This window comes from Lepidochelys kempii, chromosome 1 (genome assembly GCF_965140285.1).
Source record: "Lepidochelys kempii isolate rLepKem1 chromosome 1, rLepKem1.hap1, whole genome shotgun sequence".
NCBI lineage: Eukaryota > Metazoa > Chordata > Testudines > Cheloniidae > Lepidochelys > Lepidochelys kempii.
The window spans coordinates 133,770,615-133,798,404 of record NC_136380.1 but is presented as its reverse complement, the minus strand read 5'-3'; the positions used below and the strand labels follow the sequence as shown (position 1 = coordinate 133,798,404).

The window sequence follows — 27,790 nt, the reverse complement described above, 5'->3', positions numbered from 1 at the left end:
CCCTGACCCCAGGGTAATCCACATGGCAGGTCTGCCCTGGAGCCACAGATCCTGGGAACCCTTGCAACTGCTGAGTGACATTGATACTCTTGTGAGCTTCACCACTGCTAATAGAAATAGAAAGAATGTCAGTTATAGCCAGCAGCTGTCACTCTGGGGAGTATATTTTGGTTCAAAAACTCCATGTGTCAGTGTTTTCAAAAGAAAATTTAGGGATGGATTTCTGAATCAAAACAAAACCACATTTCAAAACATTAAAATTTCTCATGAGCCAGAAATGTGAGTTTAGGCCAGCTCTACTTGTGAACAGTCTGTGGACCAATGAATAATTTCAAAGAAGAATAAATCCGAGAAAATCATAAACTGCTCACAGACAATTTACAAAATGGAGAAAGAGGCTAAATTTGTTCAATAAATTATTCACCACAAATGATTCTCTCAGCTCTAGTGATGTGTAAAACGTTGCTTGCTGCTAGAGTATACATTTAGTCACCTCTACAGGGCCCTGAGCTCCAGTGGCTAAAACTGATTTCTTAAAGTTACGTACACTGCATTTTTTCATGCACATATTTCAAAGGAAATGCAATATAAAATTCTTTGCTGTGGGCACAGTGGGAAACCATGCTTACCACAGGAGTTTTTAGTTAGTGGGTTGTTCATCCTATGAATGAAATCCACTTCCTTTACATAAAGCCTTAGTAATCAGATGCTATATGAGTGAAGTGCTGGAGAGAGAGCTGGGGGAAGTGAAATCTACTGAACCAGAATGACATAGGTCTACAGTATGCCATTTGCTCATTACGTTGTGGGCACAGAATCCACCTAAAATGCATGCCATCACACGTGTAATAGCATCATTTGTCCAACCTATGCGTGGCCAGTGTAGAGACCTTTTCCATATAGGGTGTCTGGAGACACCCAGGAGCAGCTGTTGTGTTCACAAATCCACTTCTGTACTTCCCAGCAACCCCAGTGTGGGGCCTCTGGTACAGAAGGCCAGGTATAAAAATTTTGGCCAAACCTAATGTAATATAAGGTCCAAAATAAATTAATGAGTCTTTTTTTCCTTTAGGGATAGAAACATTAGGGCCAAATTGTTATTGACCCTTTAGTGAAAATGGGGAAGAGTGCTAGAAACTTCCTCACTGTGTGCCAACACTTACACGTGCAGTCCCTACAATAGACCTCATCCACACTAACATAATTACCTGAGTGTCAGCCACAGTCTCAGCAGAACCAATGATGAAGATGATTAACTGCAGTTATAGAACAGGAGAAACCTCATTCAGCACAGTTTCAGAAAACCATTCTTAAAATCCTGGTGAGATGGATGGTCAAATAGATATGAATTCTCTCCTGAATTTTCTGTAAACATCACAATCCACTTACACTCCTGGTTCCCGCTGACACGTCTTTGAGATATCAGCCTGAAAAGTTCCAAATGCAGCATCTATCTTAGACCTAATTTTCCTGGAAAATCTCATCTACAGATGCATGACGTTTACTGGAAAAATAAATACAATTTTTGATGTGAGCTAGGCAAGAAAGTATTTCAGGTTTGAAAAAACATTATTCTGCACGTTCAAAAGGCTAAGCATTTCAAGATAAAACATCCTGACATCTGTTTGTTTAATCTTCACTCTGCACTTTTTGAAGTTGAAAATTATGTAACTTGTTTAACAACTGGGGGAAGTGTGACAGTCTGAACCAAAACCACAGTTTTTGAGACAGATGTGCAAAGGAATGCCTGGAGCAGGAAGCTGCTTAACAAGGCAGTAGTTGAGAGAGATACAGCATCTGTTCAGGACTGTTTAATACACAGCAGAAGCAAATAAAAATACTTCTAAGAAGAATTTTGTTCAACAGGAGAAGGAAAAAACCCTGCTTTTCCATTTTTTAAAACCTATTGATGTTTGATCATAATTTTGTTATCGTTGTAGGGTAAAATAGTTCAACATAGCAAAATCGGAGGCAGCCATGTAATTACTTACTTACAGAAGTAAGAATGCAGGATACAGCACTAAATTACCGTAATGTGTTTTTAAAAATGGTTGTAAAAATGTGACAATTTGGGTTTGATGATTCTGATGATTAGGAGATGAATGTGAAAGCTACTGCATCCTTGTGTTTTTCCATTATAGGGTCTCCATGGCTACTGCATCCTCTCAAGTGTTAATCCCTGAAATTAATCTCAATGATACTTTCGATACTTTTGCGCTTGATTTTACCAGGGAGAAAAAATTGCTGGAATGCCTCGATTATCTTACAGGTATTTTTTTAAACGATTAATTCACTTGTAAAATAGTATGACCATGATTGTCACGTTCCCATCCTTATTAGACTCCCTGCATGGATTACCCATAACACAGGGGAGGGGAAGGGAGTGAGGGACAAAAGCAGTAGGTGTAGCCTTGCCTCTGTCCCCTGCTCCCTGCCAAGTGCTCTGGCCAGCACAGTTAAGTGGACATGGAGGGGAAAATAAGATGAGCCCAGTACATGATGTGCATTCCTTCCCCCCCCACCCCCGATGTTGTAGCGATGGGGAAGTAGGGACTGAATTCTGACTCATAATCATAATTTGTTCCCTGTTCTACCCCTAGGCTAGTGTTGCTGTGCACTGCTTGTGTACAAGGCAGATTACTATTGCTGTTAAAGGCAGTTTAGCTGTATATTAGTAACCAGAAACAATTCTCATAACCAGCACGAAGGAATCAGCAACGAGAGAAGTATTTGTGTATTAACACATACAGGACCTTTCACCCATGAAGTACCTGAAGGAGCTTACAGTGTTCAGGGTTGTCTAACGTGTGGCATCTTTTTCACTGCTATACAGATTGATCCTACAGTTTTTACTTTCTCAAAGATCCCATTAAGTTAAATGGGAATTTTGCCTGAGTAAATCGGCAGGATTGGGCCCTTCCAAACAGATTGCGTAATCTACAATCACAGAATATTTAATCATTCACAAAGGAAAACAAATTGCTGAATCAAGAATGTTCCCTTTTTGGTCCCAGAATTAGAACAATTAATTTCAGTTTAATTAATTGAAAACAGCAAAAACATGGCAGCAACTCTATATTTTTGTACAGCCTGTAAGCAGCCATCACTGAGAGTGAGAATGTGGAAATGAAAAACACACAGCATTGTTCAAAGAGCACTTACAAATTCTGCCTCAGTTTTGATGGGATTTCACAAGGGCGTGCCATACACCATCAGAGGAGGCACCCCAGTCTTAATTCTGCCCCAGTTGGGATGCCAGTGTTCAACTACCCCCTTCCTCAAATTCCACCCACAAATGACCAGACTTCTTCTTGTCCCTTCTGCACAGTTCTGTGAAATGACACACACTCAGGTTTGGGGGAACAACATAATAGTTAGGTCTGTTTAGCTAGACATTTTTAATCTAACATTTTCATGGTTTGGCTATCCGGTCAAGAACAGCCTACGTACCCATGTCTTTACCAGATTAGTCTTTCATAGTAATAAATAATGTGTGGCTCAAATTGCAAAATACAAACAGGAAATCCAAAGTGTCCAAGCACAAAATACAATCTGCCTAGATTTCTTGTATCTCATACACGAGTATTGAAATAAAGAAATTATATATACACCAGTAGTCCTAGATGCTTGGCTATTCTGTATTATAATTTGAAATCTTTAGGGCCAGAATTTACTCCCTTTCCTCGTGATGAGTAGTATTCTTAGTTGTTGAGGAGTTTCACTGAAAACAATGGAGCTATTTGTGGAATGAAGCTCTATTCACAATGATGAAATGTAGCAGAATTTAACGCTTTATAAGCGATTTCTATTCCATTGTGTTTCCTCACTCTTGATGTTCTGAAATAGTTAATTTTTTTAAAGATAAATTAGTACTTGGATTACTAATTAAAGAACTTTGCCCTATTACATTTACCACTGGTGAATAAACAACTTACAATGATGTGTCTATTTCATTGCTTTATAGACCAAAAGCCATAGGGGCTACAGGTCCAAGGATGGATTTTACATTCAGATGTTTAAATTTATTTGAAAGATTGGAAAGACACTTTCAAGCAAGGAATTCCCCTCACATCTTGAGGAATTCCATGTATATTATTGTAGTCTAGCTGGTTCATGAAATAAGTAATGCTCCGGAAACATCACCCATATTCTAGTTTCAGAGAAGGCTAAGTACACAGCAGGTGCATTGGATAAAATCCTCCCACTCTGTCTCAAATCCTCCCTGTATTCTGTGATTTTAGAGCATGAATATCTATACTCTTCAGTGGGAATCCCTGTGTGTGCACAAAAAGAGAAAATTCACACTGGTGTTTTCAAAGTGGATGAAGGGAATTAGGTATTCAATCCCTGTTGAAATTCAATGGGAATTGGGTGCCTCAATCTCTTAGGCTCCTTGAAAATCCCTCCCTTAGGTTTTATAATAGTTACCATTTAACCATCAGTAATAATAACTATCATCTTTCCCTTAAATTATTATTTATTATTTGTGCTATGGTACTGCCTAGGAGCCTCAACTGGGATTGGGATCCTATTGCACTAGGCATGTAAGAGAACGAAAGCACAAACATTTCAGTTTAATACAGTCCCATAAAATTGGATACCCCAGCCTAAATACAAAGATCAGTGTTTCCTTTTAACGATATTTTTCTAACCTGAAGGAATGGCAATATATGGAGAAGGAAGAATAAGGTACAACAGAGTTTAAAAAAACAGCTACAGTAAGTTATTCTGATAGAAAGTCAGGTCTTTCTAAAAGCCATGAATGTCAACCTCTAGTGTTTCAAAGAGAACTCAAGGTAGCAACACTGCCATAGACTCTTTCACAATATATCGTCAGTTAATACACACTATCTAAATTGCAGCAATATCCCTTTCAGAGAATTGTTTTCTTTTTCTTTTGCTTAAATTCCCCTTCTGGAATGAATGTTCTTATTTTAGCTGATTTTCATCCCTTTTTGTTAATACCCATATTCCCAAGGGTTCCTCGGTTTGGAAAAAAATACGCTGACAAGCTTCTGTGCTACAATATTTAGAGCAGCACAAATCATGGTCAGATCATGAAACACATTTGAGCATTTCCGTGTGCCTCGCAGTTGCCTCTTTTACATAAATGAAAAACGCTGTTTGGAACAAAGTCTACCCCTTTAATCCTTGCATAACACATAAATGAAATAGAACCTTTAAAATATAAACATATTTAATAGCAAAATAAAATTTTTAAAAGGTTACATTAAAATAAAGTTACTGAGAAAGGAACAATAGACTCGTCTACTGTGGGGTTTTTTAAGTGCTCATGACGGTCTGAGAACTGCCAGCAAAAAACATGTGTAGTCCACTTTTTCCTTTACTTTTAATTCAGGTGCAATTGGATCATTTTTGTACAGACTTCTCTGAGAGTTATCAGTACCACTGACCTCATTGGGGCTATTCATATTAAAGCAACTTAGATGTGAAAGGATGGTGGCAATTATATGACATGAATTCCTGGAGACTGATTTTTAAACTACCCATCTAAGGGTCAAATCATCCGTTTTTAAGAAGTTCCCATTTATGTTAGCAAGAAGATGGCATCCTGAGGTCCCTTCCAACCACTGTTCCCTCTAAACTGTGCGCGAGCACGCAGATCCTAAACCCTGCGCACATGGCGAAACACCACGCGCACAAAAATTTGCACAGAAACACAAAAATTTGCACAGGGAACATTGATTCCGACCCTACATTTCTAAGTTCTGCCTAAAAATCTATGGTACAATATGGCCATAAAATCCCATCTAAAATGTGCACATTAATCTCAGAGGTGAAAGGGAAAGTACCCTACTGAGTCAGTCAGTTCCTTCCCCTAACAGTTGTTCTTGGTTTTTCACAGCTCCTAACCCACCAACCATTAGAGAAGAGCTCTGTACAGCTTCTTACGACACAATCACTGTCCACTGGACCTCAGATGATGAGTTCAGTGTGGTTTCATATGAGCTGCAATATACCATCTTTACTGGACAAGCTAATGTAGTTAGTAAGTATAAATCTTCTCATTTTCTGTTCTGTTTAATTGTGAGTTTCAGTAAATTACATACCTTCAAATACAAATATATACAGAAGTCAAGAAGAAAAGGGGAAAAAAACATAATTCCTATACATTTTTATTGCTCTGTTTCTATATTTAAAGTCCAATGACTTTTGAAAGGATTTTCAAATTCAAAACTTGTGTGGCTTGAATTTCTTGTTTGCATACATTTGCTAGGAGTGTAGTAGGCTGGGAGTTTAAAAAACAATAATAGATTCCTAATGGTACAAATACAATCCATCTCATAAGAGCAAAGCAGTATTCATAACTTTTTAGACTCTTTGTATGATGTTAAGTGAGTTTAAAATATGTGCACTGTAGTTATAAATTCTGAGCAGTGGTATTGTCAGTATAAGCAAAGCCAGATGGCGAGGGCCAGGGCCAGATTTTCTAAAACACTTAGCACTCGATAGCTCCCATTCAAACACTTATGGTGAGAATTTCAAAACAACTCATTACCCAATAAAACTGTACTCATTTGAAAATCTGATTTCTTTAGATTAATGCCTTGATCTGCCAAAACATTTAAGTATGTGCTTAACTTTAAGCAAGTAGTACTATTCATTTAAATGGGATTATTCATGTGCTTGAAGGTAAGATTTGGTCAAAGACTATTCAAGTGCTTATGTTCAAAAGCACCTATGTGACTAAGGAGCCTAAATCCCACTTTCAAAAGTGTCTGAGTCTCATTGACTTTCAGTTAGACCCATGCTCCTAAGTCACTTAGGTTCTTTTGAAAAAGTTTACCTTTAGGGATAAAAAATAAGGTTTTCCTACCAACTTCTATTTTCTATTGGGCTACAGAAAGTAGGGATTCATTTTGGTGTGAAGCTTTGGGTGGAGGGATAGCTCAGTGATTTGAGCATTGGCCTGCTAAACCCAGGGTTGTGAGTTCAATCCTTGAGGGGGCCATTTAGGGATCTGGGGCAAAAAATGGGGATTGGTCCTGCTTTGAGCAGGGGGTTGGACTAGATGACCTCCTGAGGTCCCTTCCAATCCTGATATTCTATGATTCTCTCAGTGTATTAAGTCAAAGGGAGTAAACATCAGTGGGAAAAGCTACTGACATGGTGATTTTATTTAACTCAGTTTTTATAATTACACTAACCCTTGCATTGTCCTATATGACTTATAGTAGAACATTTTCCTTTGCCTTGATACTAAGAGTTTTATGAAAGACAAAATATAACTTCTTATTCCTTGTGGGTGAACTTGTTTCTAGGCAACTCTTCTACCAGTAATGAACCTCCTAATTTTTATTTCTGTAAATTATTAAAATAGATCAAAATCCACAAAGAGACTTAGGTACTTAAAGCCCAGATTTTTGGAAGAGGAAGCTGCCTGTCTTATACCTGTAGTCCAGTGATTAGGGTATTCACCCAGGATGAGGTAAACCCTGGTTCAAGCTCCCTACTGTCTATTGAAGAGAAGGACTGTGAACAGGGTTCTTCCACATCTCAAGGGAGTGCCCTAGGCACTGAACTATAGCAGCATTCTCACTCTCTCTCTCTCTCTGACCCAGTGCATATTTAATTATTTATACAGTGTGGAACAGCTTCAAAAGGAGAGACTGAGAAAGCCCCACTTTAGAATAATTCATAGTCCAGAGTTTAGGGCACTCACCTGAGAGGTGGGAGACCCCAGAGTGAATCCCTTCTCCCCTTCAGGCAGGATAGAAAATTGAACTGGGGTCTCCCACATCCCAGGTGAGTACCATAATTGCAGGGCTAAATGTAATACGGGAGGCTTTGTCTGTCTTTTCCCGTCTGTTTTGTGTGGAGTCTGGCAGGCACCTAAGCTGTCTGACTCCAGGAAAGGGGGTTCTGGCTGTGGATCACAAGCAGAGAAAGGTGCTTCCCTGCAGCCTGGACTTAGGCACCAATCTCTGTGAGAGGGGTGGCTCATAGGAAACACCTCTGACATCGGCATCTCCCATTGGCTAGTATAGGCAGCTCTTCACCTAACATGCTGGCTTTTGTGTGTCCCATTCTTAGTCACCTATCTCTCTCCATCCATGTAATAGGGATCACAGGTGCCTAACTCTGGCTTTGTGGGATCCCGTGATTTTCAGCATGATTTTTCTCCATCTGCATAATGGAAATAATACCTGGCTGATGAACTGAGAGGATGAATAGTCATAAATGTTTTGAGATGCTTTGATGAAAGTTAGTACTGTGTCTAAGTGCAATTCCTGCTGTTAACACCTGGGAATGAGGTGTGGTCTGAACACAGGCTTGGAAGCCTGGGATCTAATCCAGGTTCTAGCACTGACGCCTGTGGCGATGGTCAAGCGCCTCACACTCGCCACCTTAGTTCCTATGTCTTTAAAATGGGGTGAGCATTTACTATCCCCTCTAAATGGCTTGTCTGAGGATTACTTAGCTGGAGTCTGCACAGTGGTCTGAACATGAGTGCTATCACAGGATAGAGCATCATTTTATAAATAGGAATCCTGGAATATTGAAAGCACGTGCTTGTCAAATACTTGACCGAACCCTGCATTTAGTATTTCACTTGTATGCTTACTTCTTGTCAACAGCCTCTAAATTCTTAATAGAGCTGAGTAGAAAGGCCAAGTAAACTTCAGTATACACTTGTACGCCCTGGTTAACTGATGGATTTCATGCAATAAAGGCTTAAGAGTACTTCAAAGGAATTAGAGCAAGGCAGACAATAGAAAGAAAAGATTCTCTGATTAATCACTAACAAGCAGACAGAACTGTGCAACAATGCAGTGTGCTGCTTATTCTCTGACCCATTTTCATACATGGTATTATGCCTGACAGAAGGCATATTGTGGGGTAAAGAGAGCATGTCAGCTGCAGAACATTAGGGATGGGTTTGATGTCAAATATAAATGATGGCAGAAGTGATTGTAGTTTCTGCACCTTTGTAATCTGACACTTTCTGTTCCTTGTTTGCTAGTGAATAAACAACAAAGTATCTCCTTTTAAGGCTATGTTGTAGGCTTCACATGTGGAGGTGAGAGCTTTGATCTACAAAACAAGTATTAATGGGGTTTTGGTGGTGTAATATGATAATTTTTTGGAATTGCATAGTGTGAAATGCTCAGTGTATGCTATGAAATTTAATTGTCGCACTTGCTATTTTCCATACATAATAGCATTAAAGCATTAAATAAAAGTTAATGAATGAAGTAAACATCTTCAGAGAGCTTTTTATAAAATGTGTTTTATATATTTCAGACAAATGTAGATATGTTGTAGCAATATGTTGGACTTACCCTATTTCCCCAGTTTTACATCATTGCGACCACTAAATTCAGTGGACTTCCTCTCTTGATTTATACCAGCAGAAATCAAAATCAGTCCTGTGGTCTTTGGAGAAACTGATTTCCCAAAATGTTTATGGCTTCTTCAGGTCTCTCTCAAGACTGGAAAATGGGTGGCTGTTTGTTTTAATTTTACTTTCATCTGTAAGCCATGGAACTGTAAAGTTTTATTCTAGGTCATAAAAATGTATAAACATTATTCTACTTCTTGTAAAACTTCCTTTTTTTCTCTCCGGCTGAGGTAAAGTCCTGTGCCTCATAGTGGAGATACCATTTCCTTCTTGCAAATACCAGTTCCAAGGGGAGAATCCCTACAAGCGTGCCCTGATTTCTTTGATGTAAACCTCTGTAACATGATACGGTCCAACTTCCAACCATACTCAGAGATTTGTCCACCAGCCTCCTGTTTTTACCCAAAGTGTTCTTGAGTGTATGGGTTTTTTTCTTCATGTAGATCATGTTCTTTGTCCTCTAGTGGAGGTGAATCTTCCTGTTTTTATAAAAAGAAAAGGAGTACTTGTGGCACCTTAGAGACTAACCAATTTATTTGAGCATGAGCTTTCGTGAGCTACAGCTCACTTCATCAGATGTATGCCGTGGAAACTGCAGCACCATTTCCAGCACAAATCCAGGTTTTCTCACCCTCCACCCCCCCACACAAATTCACTCTCCTGCTGGTGATAGCCCATCCAAAGTGACAACTCTTTACACAATGTGTATGATAATAAAGTTGGGCCATTTCCTGCACAAATCCAGGAGAGTGAATTTGTGTGGGGGGGTGGAGGGTGAGAAAACCTGTATTTGTGCTGGAAATGGCCCACCTGATGATCACTTTAGATAAGCTATTACCAGCTGGACAATGGGGTGGGAGGAGGTATTTTTTCATATTCTCTGTGTATATATAAAGTCTGCTGCAGTTTCCACGGCATACATCTGATGAAGTGAGCTGTAGCTCACGAAAGCTCATGCTCAAATAAATTGGTTAGTCTCTAAGGTGCCACAAGTACTCCTTTTCTTTTTGCGAATACAGACTAACACGGCTGTTACTCTGAAACCTGTTTTTATATTTAACTTTCCAAGAATGCAGTGGAATACTGGAGTGTTAACCTCTTGAATTTTGAAATAAATGGTGTATTCAATGGAACCCTCTTACAGTGAATTATTTTTCCCAGAACAGTTTAGTGGAAGTGGAAGTTCCCTGTGTCTGGGTATGCAGTCTTCATGTTGCAATCTACTAAAACAAATTATTATATTTTAATATAATGGAGTTCCAGTAAAAGATGGTTTCCCTATATTTGTGGTATTTACATACTGCCACATAGTAAAAGGCATTCTTCACTTCTTCCCCGGCCACCCCCAAACAATGCATGCAGTGGCTGCTCTTACTGCAGGTTACCTCCTACAGAGAGTGTCTATCCATTTCTATCCGTGAGTTAGTCAGGAGGAAGTAGCTAGAGTACTGTATCAGGCCAATAGGCTTCTTTCCCCAGAGGCTATGTGAATTACTTTGGATACGTACCCACACATTCTACTTATGTAAGTTGTTGTTTTGGAATCCATTTCTTAGACCTGCATTGCCAGATTTTCTACACTTTCCTGTCTTTACTACATTTCCCTCAGCAAAAGCATACATTATTAAGAGATTATTATGAATTCAGCAAGAAAAACAAACCTAAGCTTTACTGATGCATTTTGTGTCCAACATAATAAATTATAATATCTTTTATTAACTGATAAATTTGGAGGTTAAAATTTGATCCAGGCCCTATTTAATACAGGAAAGATTATTTCCAAATGTGGCCAAATTTCTTGACTACCAAAGACCTGGCAGCACTGTTTCTGTAACAGTGTAGAACTTTAAATTAAGTAGTTTTTTATTACAGTAGTTATTCTCAAAGCTAATATTATCTGAGGAGCTGTTTGCACATTAGCATCTCTGAGAAGTAGCTAATCATCTGTAATCTAAATACTGTAAATGCCTTTTCATAATTACTGTGTGCTAGTTGCTTTGCATGCAGTATAATTTTTTTTACCCCTTTTGAATCATGTGAAACATAAATCATGTAAAAAACCTAGTACTTTTTTAACTTCATAGAATTTCTTTAGTACACTACAGTAAAGGTCATGGAATTGTTTTAGTACACTACCGTAAAGGTCAGCTTTCAACTCTTTGTCTTCACTGTATGCAGCACAATGTGTTTTTGAACAGCACTCATGGCTCTCTCTCTCTCCAAGACCAAATACAGGAGGCAAAAGATTAATTCTATTACTCCTGGTCATTGAGAGAATCAGGCCTGCTATATATATATTTAAAGATACAGTATAAGGTGAAAATCTACCCTGAGTTAGATGGCTACAACCCCCAGGAGTTCCATCATAGAGGAAGTTCATCCCTGTCCCACAAAAAGAGAGGACAGATGGTCATGTGGTTAATGTACTGGACTGGAACTCAGGAGATCTTTATTCAATTCTCAGCCCAGTCATAGACTTTCCATGTGACTTTGATCATCTTAGGTCCCCTTCTGTTAAATGGAGAAAATAATACTTCCTTTGTCTAGTTAGATTGTTTTATCTCTTGGACAGTTTACACTCTTAGGGGCAGGGTCCATGGATCCAATTGCAGGATCAGGTCCTAATCTAGAACCATATGCTGGTTTACATGGTACATTTAGGGCCTGATTCTCGTTTACTCCCACTTTAAGGCCCTTTACGCTGCCAGAACAATGTAAAGAGACTTTAGTGTAAATGAGAATTAAGTCTTTAGTCTGAGATTTTCAAAAGTGCCTGAGGGGGCTAGGTACCCAACTCCCACGGAAATTCAATACAGGCTGGGTGCTTGTCTCCCTTGGGCACTTACTGTCTGAGCTGTTTCGGTGTATTCCTTGGGGCACAGGTTGTGTTTTCCTCTATTTTTTGTAAGAGTACCGAACACATCACTAGAACGTAACAAATTATTTATTGTTGTTATCCTCACTGCTTGTTTATTATGGCCTTGAGCACGCAAAGAATGGCGGGAGAATAGAATTTTTATCTTTAGTTAGGTAAACTGTTGGACCTAAAGAAATTGCAAGGATAAAATTTTCAATAGTTAACTCCATTGAAAGTCAACAAGACTTTGTCTTTGACATTACTGAGAACTATGAAATTATGAAAATTTTACTATGTCTCTTCATATAATTCTTTAACTGATTAAAAGAGATTTTGTATATTAAGAAAAATTCCATAGTACTTTCTCAGTGAGTATCTCTTGAATGTATAATAGCCAATGTTCCAAATGTGGGATAGAACCAGGAAAACCTCAGACTGTTAAAACAGTGTTCAAAGATCATATTGCTTAGGAAAAATTGTTATCTATTTAACAGAAATTCTGTCTATATTAATTTCATCCATGTGGGAATGTGGAGGGGGAAAGTTATATATCTGTCACCTTCTCCCACTGTCATTGCTCCACTGATGTGAGTTGGTAATAAATTTATTGAAATAAAGCATTTTTAAACAATTAAAATTCTTGGGAGATTAGATAACCTTCCTGTGACTTATGTGTTCCTGGTGTAGTTTAAAAAGAAAAGTGTTTTGTTAAAACAGTGTAAATTTTAGTAGCATTTACACATTGGGATTTTTCCCGTCTGGTTTTTCAAGTGCGTCAGCAACCAACCCTGGGGAAATAGCTTTACAAATTATTACCTCCAGATTGCAGAAAACTTAATTTTTTTTTTCAGCAAAAACTCACACATCCTGCATGGGCATCACTGTACTCACTACACCATTTCAGGATGTAATTTAAATTCCCTAAATTCTTCTAGGATACATACATTGTTTTGCCACCTGCAGGAGCCGTAATTCTTAATGTTTAAAGCCCTAGATTTCTGAAACAAGAACCCTAAATCTACAAACAATATGTGCACATGCTGTGATTAGGAGCAGTCGTGTCTCTCAGCTGCTTCTTCTACACCTGTGCATAAAGCTTAATGGTGCTGCTGTGGCATTTAAACTATTGGCCATGGTAGGGAGTCAAGGATGCACACGGTCCTAGCAGCAAATCCTAGAGGCCTGTGAAGTGTTCACACAAGCAGGTTGCTGAGTTGGCTGATCGTTCCTAATCCTCTTTTTCCCCTTTTCCCAGCTAACTGGGGTCAGGGTGCTGGATCAGTCTTTTCCAGGCTTGCCTGTCCAAAGCTTGTTCCATATTCACTCCATTCTCCTCCGTTCCTAATTTTCTCCATTTCTTAAAAGAAGTGGCTATTCTATTATGTCTGCCCCTGGAATAGAGTGGGAGACTAAACAAAATGTTCTCTCATAAGTAATAGTTTTATATGACTCTGGTTGGTTGTCTGTACTTGTTTTAGATCGTATTATAATTGCAGTTGGAGGACATCATCATAACTTTACTTTTTCAGCTTTTGGGGCCAAAGAGTTGTTTGGTCATGTGACAGCCCTCCAAGGATAATCATCAAGGCCCCCATTCAGGAAAGCATCCCTATTCAAATGAAATTTAAACACATGTTTATATGGATAGAGTTAACCATGTGTTTAAGTTTCCTCCAGAATGGGGCATTGATGATTGTCCTTGGGGGCCTGCCACATGACTAAACAAAGCTTTGACCCAAAAATATTCTATTTTAAAACATTCTGTTTTATATCAATAGACACAGGCTGCAGAAGTTTTCTCAATGACCCTCTAGTAGCAAGATATCCTGATGTCTTAGAGTGGTATAGTTATGCCAAGATCCCGAGGTCTAAATTAATGTTCGGATTGTTAAATAAGTTAATAACTAATATGTACATATAGTTAATTTTATAGCTAATATGTAACATATGTACATATGTAACATATGTAAATCTAGATGGTGAAACCCATAACAAATGTATCTGCATTTTTTTACAATTCCTCACATGCCTGTTTGAATGCAAGTTTAGACTGACTTCATTGAGATCATTTTAACTTCATCATCCTCTGATGGATTGCATCCAGTTTTTAATGTTGTCAGATGGTTCCACGGCAAGCTACAAAAATGTACTTTAATTAGAGAGTTCTAGGGATTGATACAGATCTCAGATTTCCAGGTCATTTAATAAATGGCAATTAGGGTATCAACAAAACTAACACAGTACTGAGGAGCATAACTCTCACTACCACTGCCTGCCTAACATGGGCCTGGAAGGATGGGGCATACCCAGCACTAAGGGTTGGATCTTGCTGCGATGAGCACCTCCCGTGATGAGCTGAGTCAGTGGGAGCCGAAGGCTCTCAGCACTATCCAGGAGGTTTGCAGTGCTTTGCAGGATCAGACTCTAGAAGCAATTGAAAAAGAAGTGAATGGATCTGGTGGCCATTCATAGAATCAATCATGGAATCATAGAATATCAGGGTTGGAAGGGACCTCAGGAGGTCATCTAGTCCAACCCCCTGCTCAAAGCAGGACCGATCCCCAATTAAATCATCCCAGCCAGCGCGTTCATGGCCTTATTCTGTGAGGCTCTGAGTCCATCCTGTGAGCTGAGTTCCTTCCATCCCCAGTCACTTAACAGCAACAGACCATGTTCATCACTGTGGTGGGGGTGTTCAGCACCAGGCAGGATCCCTCCCTAAATCAGTTTTTAAAAAGCAGCTCTGTATAGCATGGTGTAGCCGCAACTGAAATAGGGCCTGAGCCTGCCCAGTGTCAAACCCTGTATTTTTCCAGTGCTTGATGTGGAGTCTCTGATTGCAGAATGTTCTGAAACCACTACTGGAAGGGATTCTTTTTTTTTTTTTTTTAAACTGCATGTTGGGCAGATTTGTTCTGATAGAATGGAGCTAAAATAATGAATGTGCTGGTGGTGACTGAGGCCCCAATTCAGGAAAGCACTTAATTACAAGTTGAAATCCATCCTTGAGTCCCATTAACTTCAATGGGTCAGAATGGCTGAATAGTTTTGCTTTCCTGAATCAAGGCGTGAGCTTGCGAGGTTGCACATGACTGTTGTTGTTGTTGTGGACACTGGGTAGATTCTAGGCATACCACCATAGGAAGGAGCCTAACCCTTCAGTCGTTGAAGTTGGCAGCAAACTTTCTTAGATATTAATGGGAGCAGGAATAGGACCTCATTTAGATGATATTCCATTGGTTCCAGTGGGACGTCAATCAAGTATGGCATTAGCATCGCAAAAGCTGGAGGGAAGGACCACTATTAAAGCGCTGAAATCCTTCAGAAATATTTTATTAAAACGGTATCTATCCACAGCATCGCATTATCCTTCCTAATGAGAATCAAAACCCTTTTGGTGCATTATTAAATTCTCTCTCGAAGCCCTTGTTATTCAACACTGTTATTGCAATAGTGCCTAGAGGCCTGTCGGGTCGGGGTCCAGTTGTTTAATTCAGAATAACAGAGTAACAACTAGCAACAGCAGTTGCTGCATAACTCGTGCTAATTTTCTATAGTATCAGTATATATTTGGTAGTCAAAGGCCAGGAGGATGGTCTGAGCAGTGTAATGCAATTGGTAGCGTACTTCCCTGCCCTATGCTGGGATCGTGCCCAGGGCTGCTTTTACTTCCCTTCTCTCATGAGCAAAAAACTCACTCATAGAATAAAAACCAAAATTCAGTAGATCTGTTTCAGAGACAGAACAGGGAATGGAGAGATACTGCTGTAGGCACCATACTATCGGTGCTAGACAGCACTGGAGCCTCTGCAAGGAAAGCACTGGGTTCTTTTCTCAGGGGATGGGTGGATGATGGATTTGTCTGATCTAATTTTCCAGCATCTTTGTGAAAAAACTGAGTGCTGCAAACTGTTCCTTACAGTTTAAAACTCGTGTAGCGGATGTTTGGGAGACGTAAATAGGGTCAGGGAGCTCACTGGCTTACGAACAAAGAAGATACCAGAATTCATTTTTGCTGTAAAACAACAAACAAAAAAATGTTTCAAGTTGGGTAAACACAGTTGTTGTTCATCTTGACAGTATTTAGTATCAAAATACCAGTATGCTTGATGTGTTAGAATAGGCCACAGAAAATTGGAAATCTGCAGACATTCCAGGTCTGCTTTCTACAAGATAAAATACAAAAAAGTCAGTTTAGTGGCACTGCAGCTTGGTAAGAAGAAGAATGGTGTGAAAGCTATGGACCTAGTCTGGGAGTTAGGAGACCTGGGTTCAATTGCTGACTCAGTCCAGGTGTTTTACCTTGGGTAAGTCACTTAGTGTATGTCTACACTGTAGTAAAAGACTCAGGCCATGGCCACTGATTGGGCTTGTGGAGCTCAAGCTGTGTGGCTATAAAATTGCAGTGTAGACGTCTACTGAGACTCGGTGCTGTGGGATTTTTATTGCAGTGTAGGCGTATACTCAGGTCTGGATTTTTATAGGTATTTATGTGTTGTGGTGCTCAGCTTTGCAGCCCCTAACTCTTTTAGCAGGTTAACTCTCATTTTCAAAATGGATGTAGACATTTAGGAGCTGAAATCCTGCCTAAATCCCTTTATGAAATTGAAATTTAGGCTCCTAAATCAGTTAGGCATTGCAATGCTGAGTGCCGCAGTGCTTAAATATCTATAAAAATATGGGCCTTCATCTCTCTCTGCCTCAATTCCCCATTTGGAAAATAAAGGTAATACCTCCCTTCGTTGTTGTGAGGATAAAATCCATTAATAATTGTGAGGCACTCTGATATTGTGGTGATGAAGGCTAGATAAGTACCAAGACAGAAAGAATGAACTAATGAAAGACCATAGAGACAAAGCAACACAGTTAAGAAATTAAAAGATGAGTCCTAAACTCGATCCTGAATGGGCTTGCAAACTAAAAAACAAAACAGCCTGAGTTAGGAAGAGAGTTTCCAACGTAACTCTGAATTTATTCAAGTCTCTGTACCCTATCAGCATAGTTCTTTTTTATATGATCTCCTTGTGTGTGTTTTTTCTTTCTTCACTTTTTTTTCTCAAAAGGTTTTGTGCTGGCACCAGTGTATCTTCATGTATAAAAGAGTCTATTGTCAACTGGTAAAAGTCACTATCCATCCTTGTTCCCTGCTCCCCTGGTAAAAGGCAGGATAAAAGGTCAAAACTGCCCTGAAAATATTCTGGCTTTTAGAATGTGTTCCAGCCCCAATGAAGTTAAAGCCTGAAAAAAACTTCAATCTTCTCATCCAGTGCAAGATTGTTCCTTTTTGTTATATTTTCCAGTCTTAAATTATTATTCTAATTATTATTTATATAATGTAATTACATGCATATATCATTATTAACATCATTGTTATTTCTATAAATGTTTATAATGCAAGAGTACCTAGAGGCTAATTAGACTGGGGCCTATTATACCAAGCACTGTTTTAAACACATAGTACTAGTAAATGATTTGTCTCAATGAGGCTTCTATCAAATCTTGTAGGAAACACTTCCACAGCTTAATAGATCTCACTGTGGGACGTTTTCCCCTTTTGGTTTAGCCTACGTTTTTCTTTCCTTCGTAGCTTCCTTCTATGTTATACCCTCATTTGGATGCATCTCACACACAATAAAAGTTTATAACTGTATACAATGGAAAGCCGTACTAACCTTTCCCAACTAACCACTGGGAAAGAAATCAGAAAAGTAGTAAAATAAATTATAAAGCATGCAATTACATCCATCTGGCAGAGGGTAGACTGAAAAGATGACACTTGCACAATACCCTGAAGTCTAACAAACTTAGGCTCTGATAGACCGCCAAGAGATGTAAGATCTGCAGTTGAGATCTCTCCACCACCAACTTGCTTCAGGTCCTCAAAAATGAACATTAAGGGACTGTCAGCAAAAATGCCTTAACAAACCTCATGGCAATGAATCACATTAGTCTTTTAAGTCCTAAAGCATACAACTCAATTCATTAAGTCAAAAAACAGACTGATGGCATTTCCACATCCTCTAGTCCTTAAGCAATAAACCATTCCTTGTCTAGGGACAATTGAAAGTTCCCAGAGTATCCACACATCAGTGAATCGTTTCTTAAAGGTCCATTTTTCATGGTTGGTTACATATACTAAGAGTTTAAAAGGTTCGCTGGTTGGGTGCAGGAGAAATGCGTCAGTGGAAATTAGCGAACCGGTTGGTTCAACACTTAAGTAAAGCACTTAAGTAAAGAAAGAGGCAAGTGTCTTGTGGATTGTTTAATAATTCCTGTTCAGGTTAATGTAAATATTCATGAGTGTTCAAAGTATGTCTCCATCAGTTACAAAGTATTTAGTATGTTATGACTAATGTGTTTGGTTTGAAATTACAGGTTTATGTAACTCAGCCGACAGTTGGATGATTGTTCCAAATATCAAACAAAACCACTACACAGTGCATGGGTTACAGAGTGGCACTAAGTACATCTTCATTGTCAAGGCCATTAATCAGGCGGGCAGCCGAAACAGTGAGCCAGGCAAGCTGAAGACAAACAGTGAGTAACATGGAATCCAGCAAACACACAGGCACTCCCACACTCCCTCTCCTCCCCACTGTCCTTCATAGGTTTGATACTTGAAAGGCGCAGGAGTATAAAGCAAGTTGCCTTCTTTAAAGTGCTTTGCACTTAAGCTGTTTATTTTTCACCCCATTCAAGACTGCCAGAGTCTTCAACATGACAACACAGGGATCTCTTTTATTCCTGAGGTCCACTGAAGTGTCCACATCATTGAAAATACCACTAGCAGTAGCAACATCAAGAAGAAATTAGTGAAAAGGTTTCTTTGGGGTTTTTTTTTTATTACTTCTCATATTGTCTTGCCCTTTTCTTCTACCATTATAGGACATTTTATTTCTTTAAAAATTTAATAGGATGGTCATTATATTGTTAAAATGAGCTAAATTGGGTCCTCTTGGATCCCTGTTTTATGATATTGGGAGCCTACCTGAATTTATTATAAAAACTATGTGGAGGTGATGGAGTCAGAGATCTCACTTTTAAGAAAGTAATTGAACAAAATTATTAGTGGATATAGCATAGCACTTTAAAGCAGTGGTTCTAAGCTTTTTTCCATCTGTGGTTTCTTGTCATGCCCTAGCCAATCCCATGATCCTTTTAGACTACAGATGGGTTTGGGTGTTGGGTAGAGAATGTTGGGGCTGGAGGGGCAGTTGCTGGGGGATAATGAAAGTGTTGGGAGATTACTCTGGGGGAGCTGGTGCGTTTCTTCTTCCTCCCCTGTCTAGCTGGCCAGCACTCTATCCCTAAGTTACCGACATATATAAACAACATCTGCTACTAAAAAGAATGTATGTAGCAGTAAATACAGTTTTAAGTAAAGCAGGCATTTCCCTTCCTCTGAAGGACCCATATGGGAAATGGCAAACTTTCTTCTCTTTTCACTTTGAGACACAATGTGACAGACAAGCAGTCTTTATTGTCAGGTACCTGTGACATGATCTGGCCTGATGCAAACCAGTACAGAGAAAGAAATGTTTCAGATGATACTTCACTAATACAAAGACTAGAAAACAGGTAGAGAGACATGTAGAAAGTATTTTGCTGATACCAAGTGGTAGAAGCTAGCAGATACTGTTAGCATCGGTGGGGAAAAAACATGTGTCATAGCCTACGTTCTAAAAGGTAAATCTTACCCTTGATATATGCATAATTCTATGTATGTTATGAAAGAAAAGATACCCCTACATCTAAAACCATTCCTTCATCTTTAGTATCAAAGTAATAGTGATTGAGACAGTGTTGGCCCAACCTTTTCCTTTAAATGCGTAGCCTTTCTGATTTCCTAGAGATCTGAAATAAAGCATACTGAATATCACTTTTCAGACCTATTTCATTCATCTTTTTATGCCAACTTCAATTATTTCAATTCCGCTGCATAGGAATTACTTAGCTCTTCTTTCACAAACACTAAGGAATTCACATCTTGATTTAAAGTGCACATTTATCAATAGCATAAGGTCACAGAGCCACTGAGAATGCTCATTTCCACTCCCCACTCGTGTAATCAGATCTTCCACTTATAAGAAGATTTGCCTTTATATGAAAGAGGATAAAGGAGAAAAAAAGACTCTGTTGGCCACTGGTGATATATTTTTTCCAATTGTCCTTCAAAAATTCTCTGGCAGAAGTAAAAAGATCTTTCTGCTTTTTAACTCAGGTAAGCTTGTCAGAGTCAGAGCAGGCATTATGTATCTACAGAGTTCGGTTTACCAAACTGCTTCCTGTTACTGTCTACACACCCTGTGCTATGGCAGAAGATACCTGCCAACAGCAACAACAGTAATGTTTTTACACCATATTGTTTGGACCAAGTTATAGTTCATTTCCTTCATTTTAATTCACAATATCCGCGATTGTCAGCATCCCAGTGTAAATAAAACCAAGAGAGAGTAAATGAACAGACCAGGATAGCACTTCTTCTGATTTTCAAACTTCATTTTATGGGATTATGAAGTAATACATTTTCTGCAATAGTGATAAAGCTATTATTGTAATTTTTCATTCTTGGCAAACTAATAAGAATGTGAGGTACTCTAAAATCTAGTGTATAACAAAAAAAGCCATAATGAGAGATTGCGTGTTTATTGCAATTCAATTGTAATTTCACTTACATGAAAGATTTAGAGCAGTGGTTCTCAAAGCTGGTCCACCGCTTGTTCAGGGAAAGCCCCTGCCAGGCCAGACCAGTTTGTTTACCTGCCGTGTCCGCAGGTTCGACCGATCACGGCTCCCACTGGCCACAGTACGCCGCTCCACGCCAATGGGGGCTGCAGGAAGGACAGCCAGCACATCCCTTGCCCTGCGCTGCTTCCCGCAGCCTCCATTGGCCTGGAGCGGTGAACTATGGCCAGTGGGAGCCGCAATCGGCAGAACCTGCGGACGCGGCAGGTAAACAAACCGGTCTGGGCCGGCAGGGGCTTTCCCTGAACAAGCGGTGGACCGGCTTTGAGAACCACTGATTTAGAGTATTCAAGTTAGCTCAGACAATGAGCGTGACTTTAACACGGGGCTCTTCTTAGATATAGCTAGTACTTCAATCTATCTGAACACTAATCTACAAAGATCATCCTTTTGTTGAGTTAGAAGGCAATTTGAACTGGTATATTTAAGTCTGGGCCTGTTTCAGTCCAGGGTAATGTTCCAGAGAAGAAAATATGTCGTATTATATAGTCTTATCTGTTTAACATCCAGATTTTATTATTCAAATATATGACCTTACGTGTGTTTATTAAAATTAAACAAACTTTTCCTTTGTCATCCTTCTGTGCGTGCCCAGGCCAGCCATTTAAACTGGACCCCAAGTCTGCCCACAGAAAGTTGAAGGTGTCCCATGATAACCTGACAGTGGAGCGTGATGAAACCTCTTCCAAAAAGAGCCACACACCCGAGCGATTCACCAGCCAAGGGAGCTATGGAATAGCTGGAAATGTGTTTATCGACAGTGGACGGCATTACTGGGAAGTGGTTATAAGTGGGAGTACATGGTATGTGTCACATTTTTAATTACTGTAGTACCAGAAAAAGTTGCATTTGTTTCCATGCTAGTACATGTCAGTGCTTCCTAAACAAAATTGAAACATCATTCTTCAGTAAGAATAACAGATTGAATATGAAAACAGCTTGATGGTCCAGTGGTAACTGCTACACAGGGGAGTCAGATTAGGTTCCAATATCCCTAGAGAATGGAATGCTGTGGATACATGTCTGTCAAGGTTACTCCCCCACTCTGAACTCTAGGGTACAGATGTGGGGACCTGCATGAAAAACCTCCTAAGCTTATCTTTACCAGCTTAGGTCAAAACTTCCCCAAGGTACAAAATATTACACCCGTTGTCCTTGGACTGGCCGCTACCACCACCAAACTAATACTGGTTACTGGGGAAGAGCTGTTTGGACGCGTCCTTCCCCCCAAAATACTTCCCAAAACCTTGCACCCCACTTCCTGGACAAGGTTTGGTAAAAAGCCTCACCAATTTGCCTAGGTGACTACAGACCCAGACCCTTGGATCTTAAGAACAATGAACAATCCTCCCAACACTTGCACCCCCCCTTTCCTGGGAAATGTTGGATAAAAAGCCTCACCAATTTGCATAGGTGACCACAGACCCAAACCCTTGGATCTGAGAACAATGAAAAAGCATTCAGTGTTTTACAAGAAGACTTTTAATAAAAAATAGAAGTAAATAGAAATAAAGAAATCCCCCCTGTAAAATCAGGATGGTAGATATCTTACAGGGTAATTAGATTCAAAAACAGAGAGAACCCCTCTAGGCAAAACCTTAAGTTACAAAAAAGATACACAGACAGAAATAGTTATTCTATTCAGCACAATTCTTTTCTCAGCCATTTAAAGAAATCATAATCTAACACATACCTAGCTAGATTACTTACTAAAAGTTCTAAGACTCCATTCCTGTTCTGTCCCTGCCAAGAGCAGCATACAGACAGACACAGACCCTTTGTTTCTCTCCCTCCTCCCAGCTTTTGAAAGTATCTTGTCTCCTCATTGGTCATTTTGGTCAGGTGCCAGCGAGGTTACCTTTAGCTTTTTAACCCTTTACAGGTGAGAGAAGCTTTCCCCTGGCCAGGAGGGATTTCAAAGGGGTTTACCCTTCCCTTTATATTTATGACAATGTCCCACAGTGGGCTGTACGGTGTAGGGGATGAAGAGGAGCATCCCTTCATTGGCTGTCATGTGGAACAGGGTTTGCGGCCTCTGGGGGTAGCTGTATCCACCGTGTTTGGTCAGAAAGAGAGACACCATGACATGGGATTCAAGGGTTGTGATAGTGCTAGAAATAAATGGAAAACTGGTGGGGCCTGGAGTGCCCACCTCCGGTACAAAGAAAAGTGCACATTTGCTAATGCCACCACATAACAGGCAGAAAAATGCTTAATAGTGTATTTAGCATAAAGCAAGAAAACACAGCTGATATAGAAAAACCTACAATAACACATATGAGGTTAGCCCCTGCTTCCACCTGAGGAATGTAAGCCATAAAAGCTTCTTCCCTACAGGGCGAATCAGGCCTTCATGCAGGGTGCCCAATGATGAGACTTCCCCTGGAGGTCATTGTCCGAGTCTGTTTCACCAGGACATCCCACCAATCCTACCATTTGTTTGGCAAAGGAATATTGTCTCCTACAGTTGCCTCATATGGCGCAATGCTCAATCCAATAAACTTGACGCTTGAATCTACATACCTCACAGAGGCCTAGCAGAAGAGGTTCTTTGAAGGCAGAAATGGGCATTCCATGTACACTTTGATGCTTTTTTCTCCTCTTTCTGCTGCACCATGTATTGAATCAGCAATAAGAGATCACATTAATAGCAAATGCAACAATAGAAAGTTATTTGGTTTATTTAATTAACGGGCCCTATATTCTTCTGTTCAGGAATGGAAATTTCCAGACGAAGGATTAGAACTCTGAGCTGTTTAGCATGCAGCAATTTTCCTTGTCAATAAAAAAGGCCTTTATCATTAGCTAAGTGTTCCAAAAATTGCCATAGCATCCAAACTGTAAATAGCAATGTGGACGACAAGATTTGCATGACCTGCCAGTCACAACATTGGGAGCAGGGAGGAATATTAATTAAATGTGGTATTATGGTTATCCTTCACTTAATGAGAACGTAACATGCATAAACAAAAGAGGACAATGCATTCCTTAGAGTCTTTCAGGGTAAAGTTTAGCCGTTATTGATAGAAAACAGCATGGCACAAACCATTGGTTTTCTAGACTGTTTTTGTTTTACAGGTATGCAATTGGTATTTCTTACAAGACCGCGCCAAAACATGAGTGGATCGGAAAGAATTCTGCCTCTTGGGTGCTTTGCCGTTGTAATAATGCCTGGGTGGTGAGACATAACAGCAAAGAAATTCCTATCGAGCCTGCTCCTCATCTCCGTCGTGTTGGGATTTTGCTGGACTACGACAACGGTTCCCTCGCCTTTTATGATGCTTTGAACTCTCTACACCTTTACACTTTTGACATAACCTTTGCACAGCCTGTGTGCCCCACATTCACTGTGTGGAATAAATGTTTGACAATTATAACAGGCCTGCCTATCCCAGATCACTTAGACTGCACTGAGCAGCTTCCGTGACTGCTAAAAGCAAAGGGATATAATGTCAGTTTTCCAGTGGACTGCAAAAATACTGCCCACAGGAGCTATTTGAATATGTGGCGTACAAAATATCCCTGATGATTCCAGCCAGAATTGAAAGTGGGTATCTCTCTTTGCTGTGTATTTTGTATTAAAGGGCAAGAAATGGCTTTAATAATTTCTCAGAACTATTTTGTATTTAGTCTCTTACAGGAAGATTTATAAATTATTTATATAAAGAACTCCCCAATTTGGCTATTTGGATTACAATTCATTGCTTTTGCACATTAAGGGCCCCATTCACTAAAGTTTCACAAGCCTTTTCTACAGTTTTATTTTACAAGGGACAACTAGCAGGAATTTTGTTTCCTGGAAACTGTGCAGCGGACACATTGATATACTGTTGATCTTACATTAAACTCCAATCTTATTGTGTGCAACATCTCTCTACTTCCGTTTTGCACACCAGAACGTGCATACCAAAAAAATGAAATAAAATAAACAAGGGAGGAAATGGAGTTATCCAGTACAACAAAAGAAGAAGGGTTTCTTTACTTCTGTTCACTAATAGGTCTGCATGTAAAACTTATTCATGAAGAAACATATGGAATCCCTTCTAGAAATGTCAGTGGATAAATCATCCAGTGATTCCCATCTATCGGTGCTTCACTTTTGTCTCTGGGAAGTTCAGTAAGATCACTGAGGATTTGTAAGACTGATATCATCTCAGAAAATCAGCAACATTGGAGCAGCGCAACCAATCCAAGGTCTGACTATATCCTGATTTGATGAGATGATGTGTCATTTAAGGTTCCATTATAATTGGAGATGGCTTAGTTCTGACGGTCGAGGTGTGGGTGTATATCACTGATTTTACAGGTACACCACAACAATCCAAGCCCATACATCTGAAATGAGAGATGGTCTACTTACAACTGATTTTAAACTAAATGCAAGAGTTTCAGTGCATCGCACTGTAGTGTATCAATAAAGAAGAGCAAAGATATCTGGTATATGGATGTTGCATTGAGAAGCACTGTACTGACGTTCATCATAAAATCAGCCAATGAAACAAAAAATGCGTATTGTTGCATTGGGTTGTTTGAAGGGATAGAGTTCTCTTTGTGAGTAAATGACAGCTTTGCAGCAGGAATGTTTGTCTATCTGAATTTCACCTGCACATATGGGATCTAAGTTAGCCCTGCTGTTAGTGGCTGCAACTCCACTGAGATAAGTGGAAGCTGTACGCACTGTATATCCCAAAGCTGAATTTTGCCCATTAATTTTTTAAAACATGAATAGGGCCCTTTGTGAGTATTACAATATTTCTATAAATATAAAATTATCATTTGGGAGATTCCTGAGAAACATTTGAAATGTGGAAGATGGTATGATGCCTTTTAAAGATTTCCTAGAGAGACAGTGAATGGGGTTTTGTTGATAATATGCAAAGGATGAAAACATGCCTTCATAGAGTAAGGATAAATGGAATACAAGCGTAATGAAAGGGTTGGCTCAGTCATTTTAAACCTTGCTTTGGGTGTCCTTTGAAAACGACCCTTTAATGCACTTTGTTCACCACTGGGCCCAAAATGAAAGGGTCTCAAGCTTGGCTTCAGATTTTTTAAATATTGACTCTCCAGGTACAAAGATGTACTACAGTTTGCCTTATGACAGTAATATGAAAAAAGCTTATGAGGAGGCTAATGAATACATGACTACAGGTTTTGTTTAAACAGAGATTAATTACTGCTCATGTTCCTTTGATTCTCTATACATACCCTGTTTACTGTGGAATGAATGGGGAAAAGTATCTCTCTGACAGCATGTTGGTTTCAGCCATTTTATCGCTTCCTGCCATGGCAGTGTTCCATTGTTTACAGAGAGTAGCCACTGACCTTTTCTGAGTTGACATATGTAAGGGAAAATATGTACATACTCGATGACAGTGTTTACTCTAATGTCTATGATGATATAGAAAAGGGCCCCCCAAGAACTTTAAAAAATTTCTGAAACAGTGTTTTTTGTAACCAAATGCGCTATTACCAGTGTGACTTGATGGACATTGTTCAGCTGATCTGGCCTTGACTGTTTGAAAGGCAGTTGAGAAAGCATGAAAGTTATTATACACGGCAGACTGGGTACAATCTGTCAAAAAAACAAGGGTAAAAAGGTGCTGGGAGGGAAGAGAGTGACAACATGGAATGGATGTCAACTTTCTACCTAGAAGAACAGAGTATGTCACTGCAATGTACAAGGCACCACACTTTTTCATAGAAACGTTATTAAATATATCTGGAAGCTAGTTTCAGAAAGGGGCAAACTGACAACAGTTCAATATTCGATCATACAAGGTTTGCAGAGATCAAACTGGATTGAAAAAGTATCATGAATATTTGGAGGCTTTTCTCCCCCCTTTTTTCATTTTAAACACCACACATGCGTTTACAGGTTGACGATGGTTTTGGCTGAGAGGGAAAAAAATGGTCTGGTATCTAAAATAGTAAACCTTACCATGGGATTTATATTTCAACAGTGAATACTTCATTTTAAGCCAAACCACGTTCCTCGAATGGACTATTAATTCTATCAGTGCTCTTTGTGGATGTATGTGTGTATATTATATATGTAAAATTACACACACACACATAGAATTGTGTGTATATTATATGTATGTGTATGTAATTGTACATATGTAAGTACAGATTAATTGGCAATAAATTAAGTGTCCTACCATCCCTTTTAGCTTATTATTTGAAGCATTATGTAGTCTGTATGGACTATGATTGGGGAAACAGTTTGCTGTGCTTGGTGTTTGTATGGACATTTTCAAAAATAAAAATCTGTTTATTTTACAGTACTTGATTCTATGCCTGATTATACAATAAAAACATCCATTTCAAAACTTGGCTTTTGTGGTTCTGTGGCATTTTGCATGGTCCATAAGAATAAAACGAAATATGGGGGGACCAGCAATCTTAAACCAGTAACTAAAACATGCTGCTTTTACAGTATATGGCAGAGCTGGATCAGGTTTTCCTCTGGTATTCTGAAACTGCTGAGACTGTCTGACTGCCAGTGAAGCCCGCATGTGCACAATGATCATTTTAAGGCTGTAAATCCAAGTTGGGATTCAGTGGAGCAAACTGTGGAACCCTGATAGGAAACTAAGTGCAAGAACAGAATGGCTGAATGGCTAGGGGTGTTGCTCAACCTGGCTTACAGAGACCAAAAGGAAAGCTGCTCACTGACATAGCTTTTCCTCTGACTGCTACTTCTCTCAACTGCTCAGGCAAATGAACCTCATTGAGCAGGGGCTCCCCATCCATGGTCGAGAGAGCATTTGTGGGTGGGCTGTTGAGATTTGGCTGATCATGGAGGAATGGCTTCTTCCCTT

At 39.4% G+C, this 27,790-nt stretch overlaps 1 protein-coding gene across 5 annotated transcripts in view; it reads left to right on the top strand.

The window, feature by feature from the left end:
- MID1 (midline 1) overlaps window positions 1-27,298 on the top strand; it is a 328,093-nt gene extending 300,795 nt beyond the window's left edge. For all 5 annotated transcript variants that reach the window (XM_078854053.1, XM_078854057.1, XM_078854052.1 and 2 more), the window contains 5 exons: window positions 2,142-2,269; window positions 5,867-6,010; window positions 18,597-18,758; window positions 21,562-21,769; window positions 24,045-27,298. In XM_078854053.1, the coding sequence (XP_078710179.1) occupies window positions 2,142-2,269; window positions 5,867-6,010; window positions 18,597-18,758; window positions 21,562-21,769; window positions 24,045-24,393 (991 nt within the window). In that variant the 3' untranslated portion in view covers window positions 24,394-27,298. The remainder of the gene's footprint in view (window positions 1-2,141; window positions 2,270-5,866; window positions 6,011-18,596; window positions 18,759-21,561; window positions 21,770-24,044) is intronic.
- Window positions 27,299-27,790: the final 492 nt, after the last annotated feature.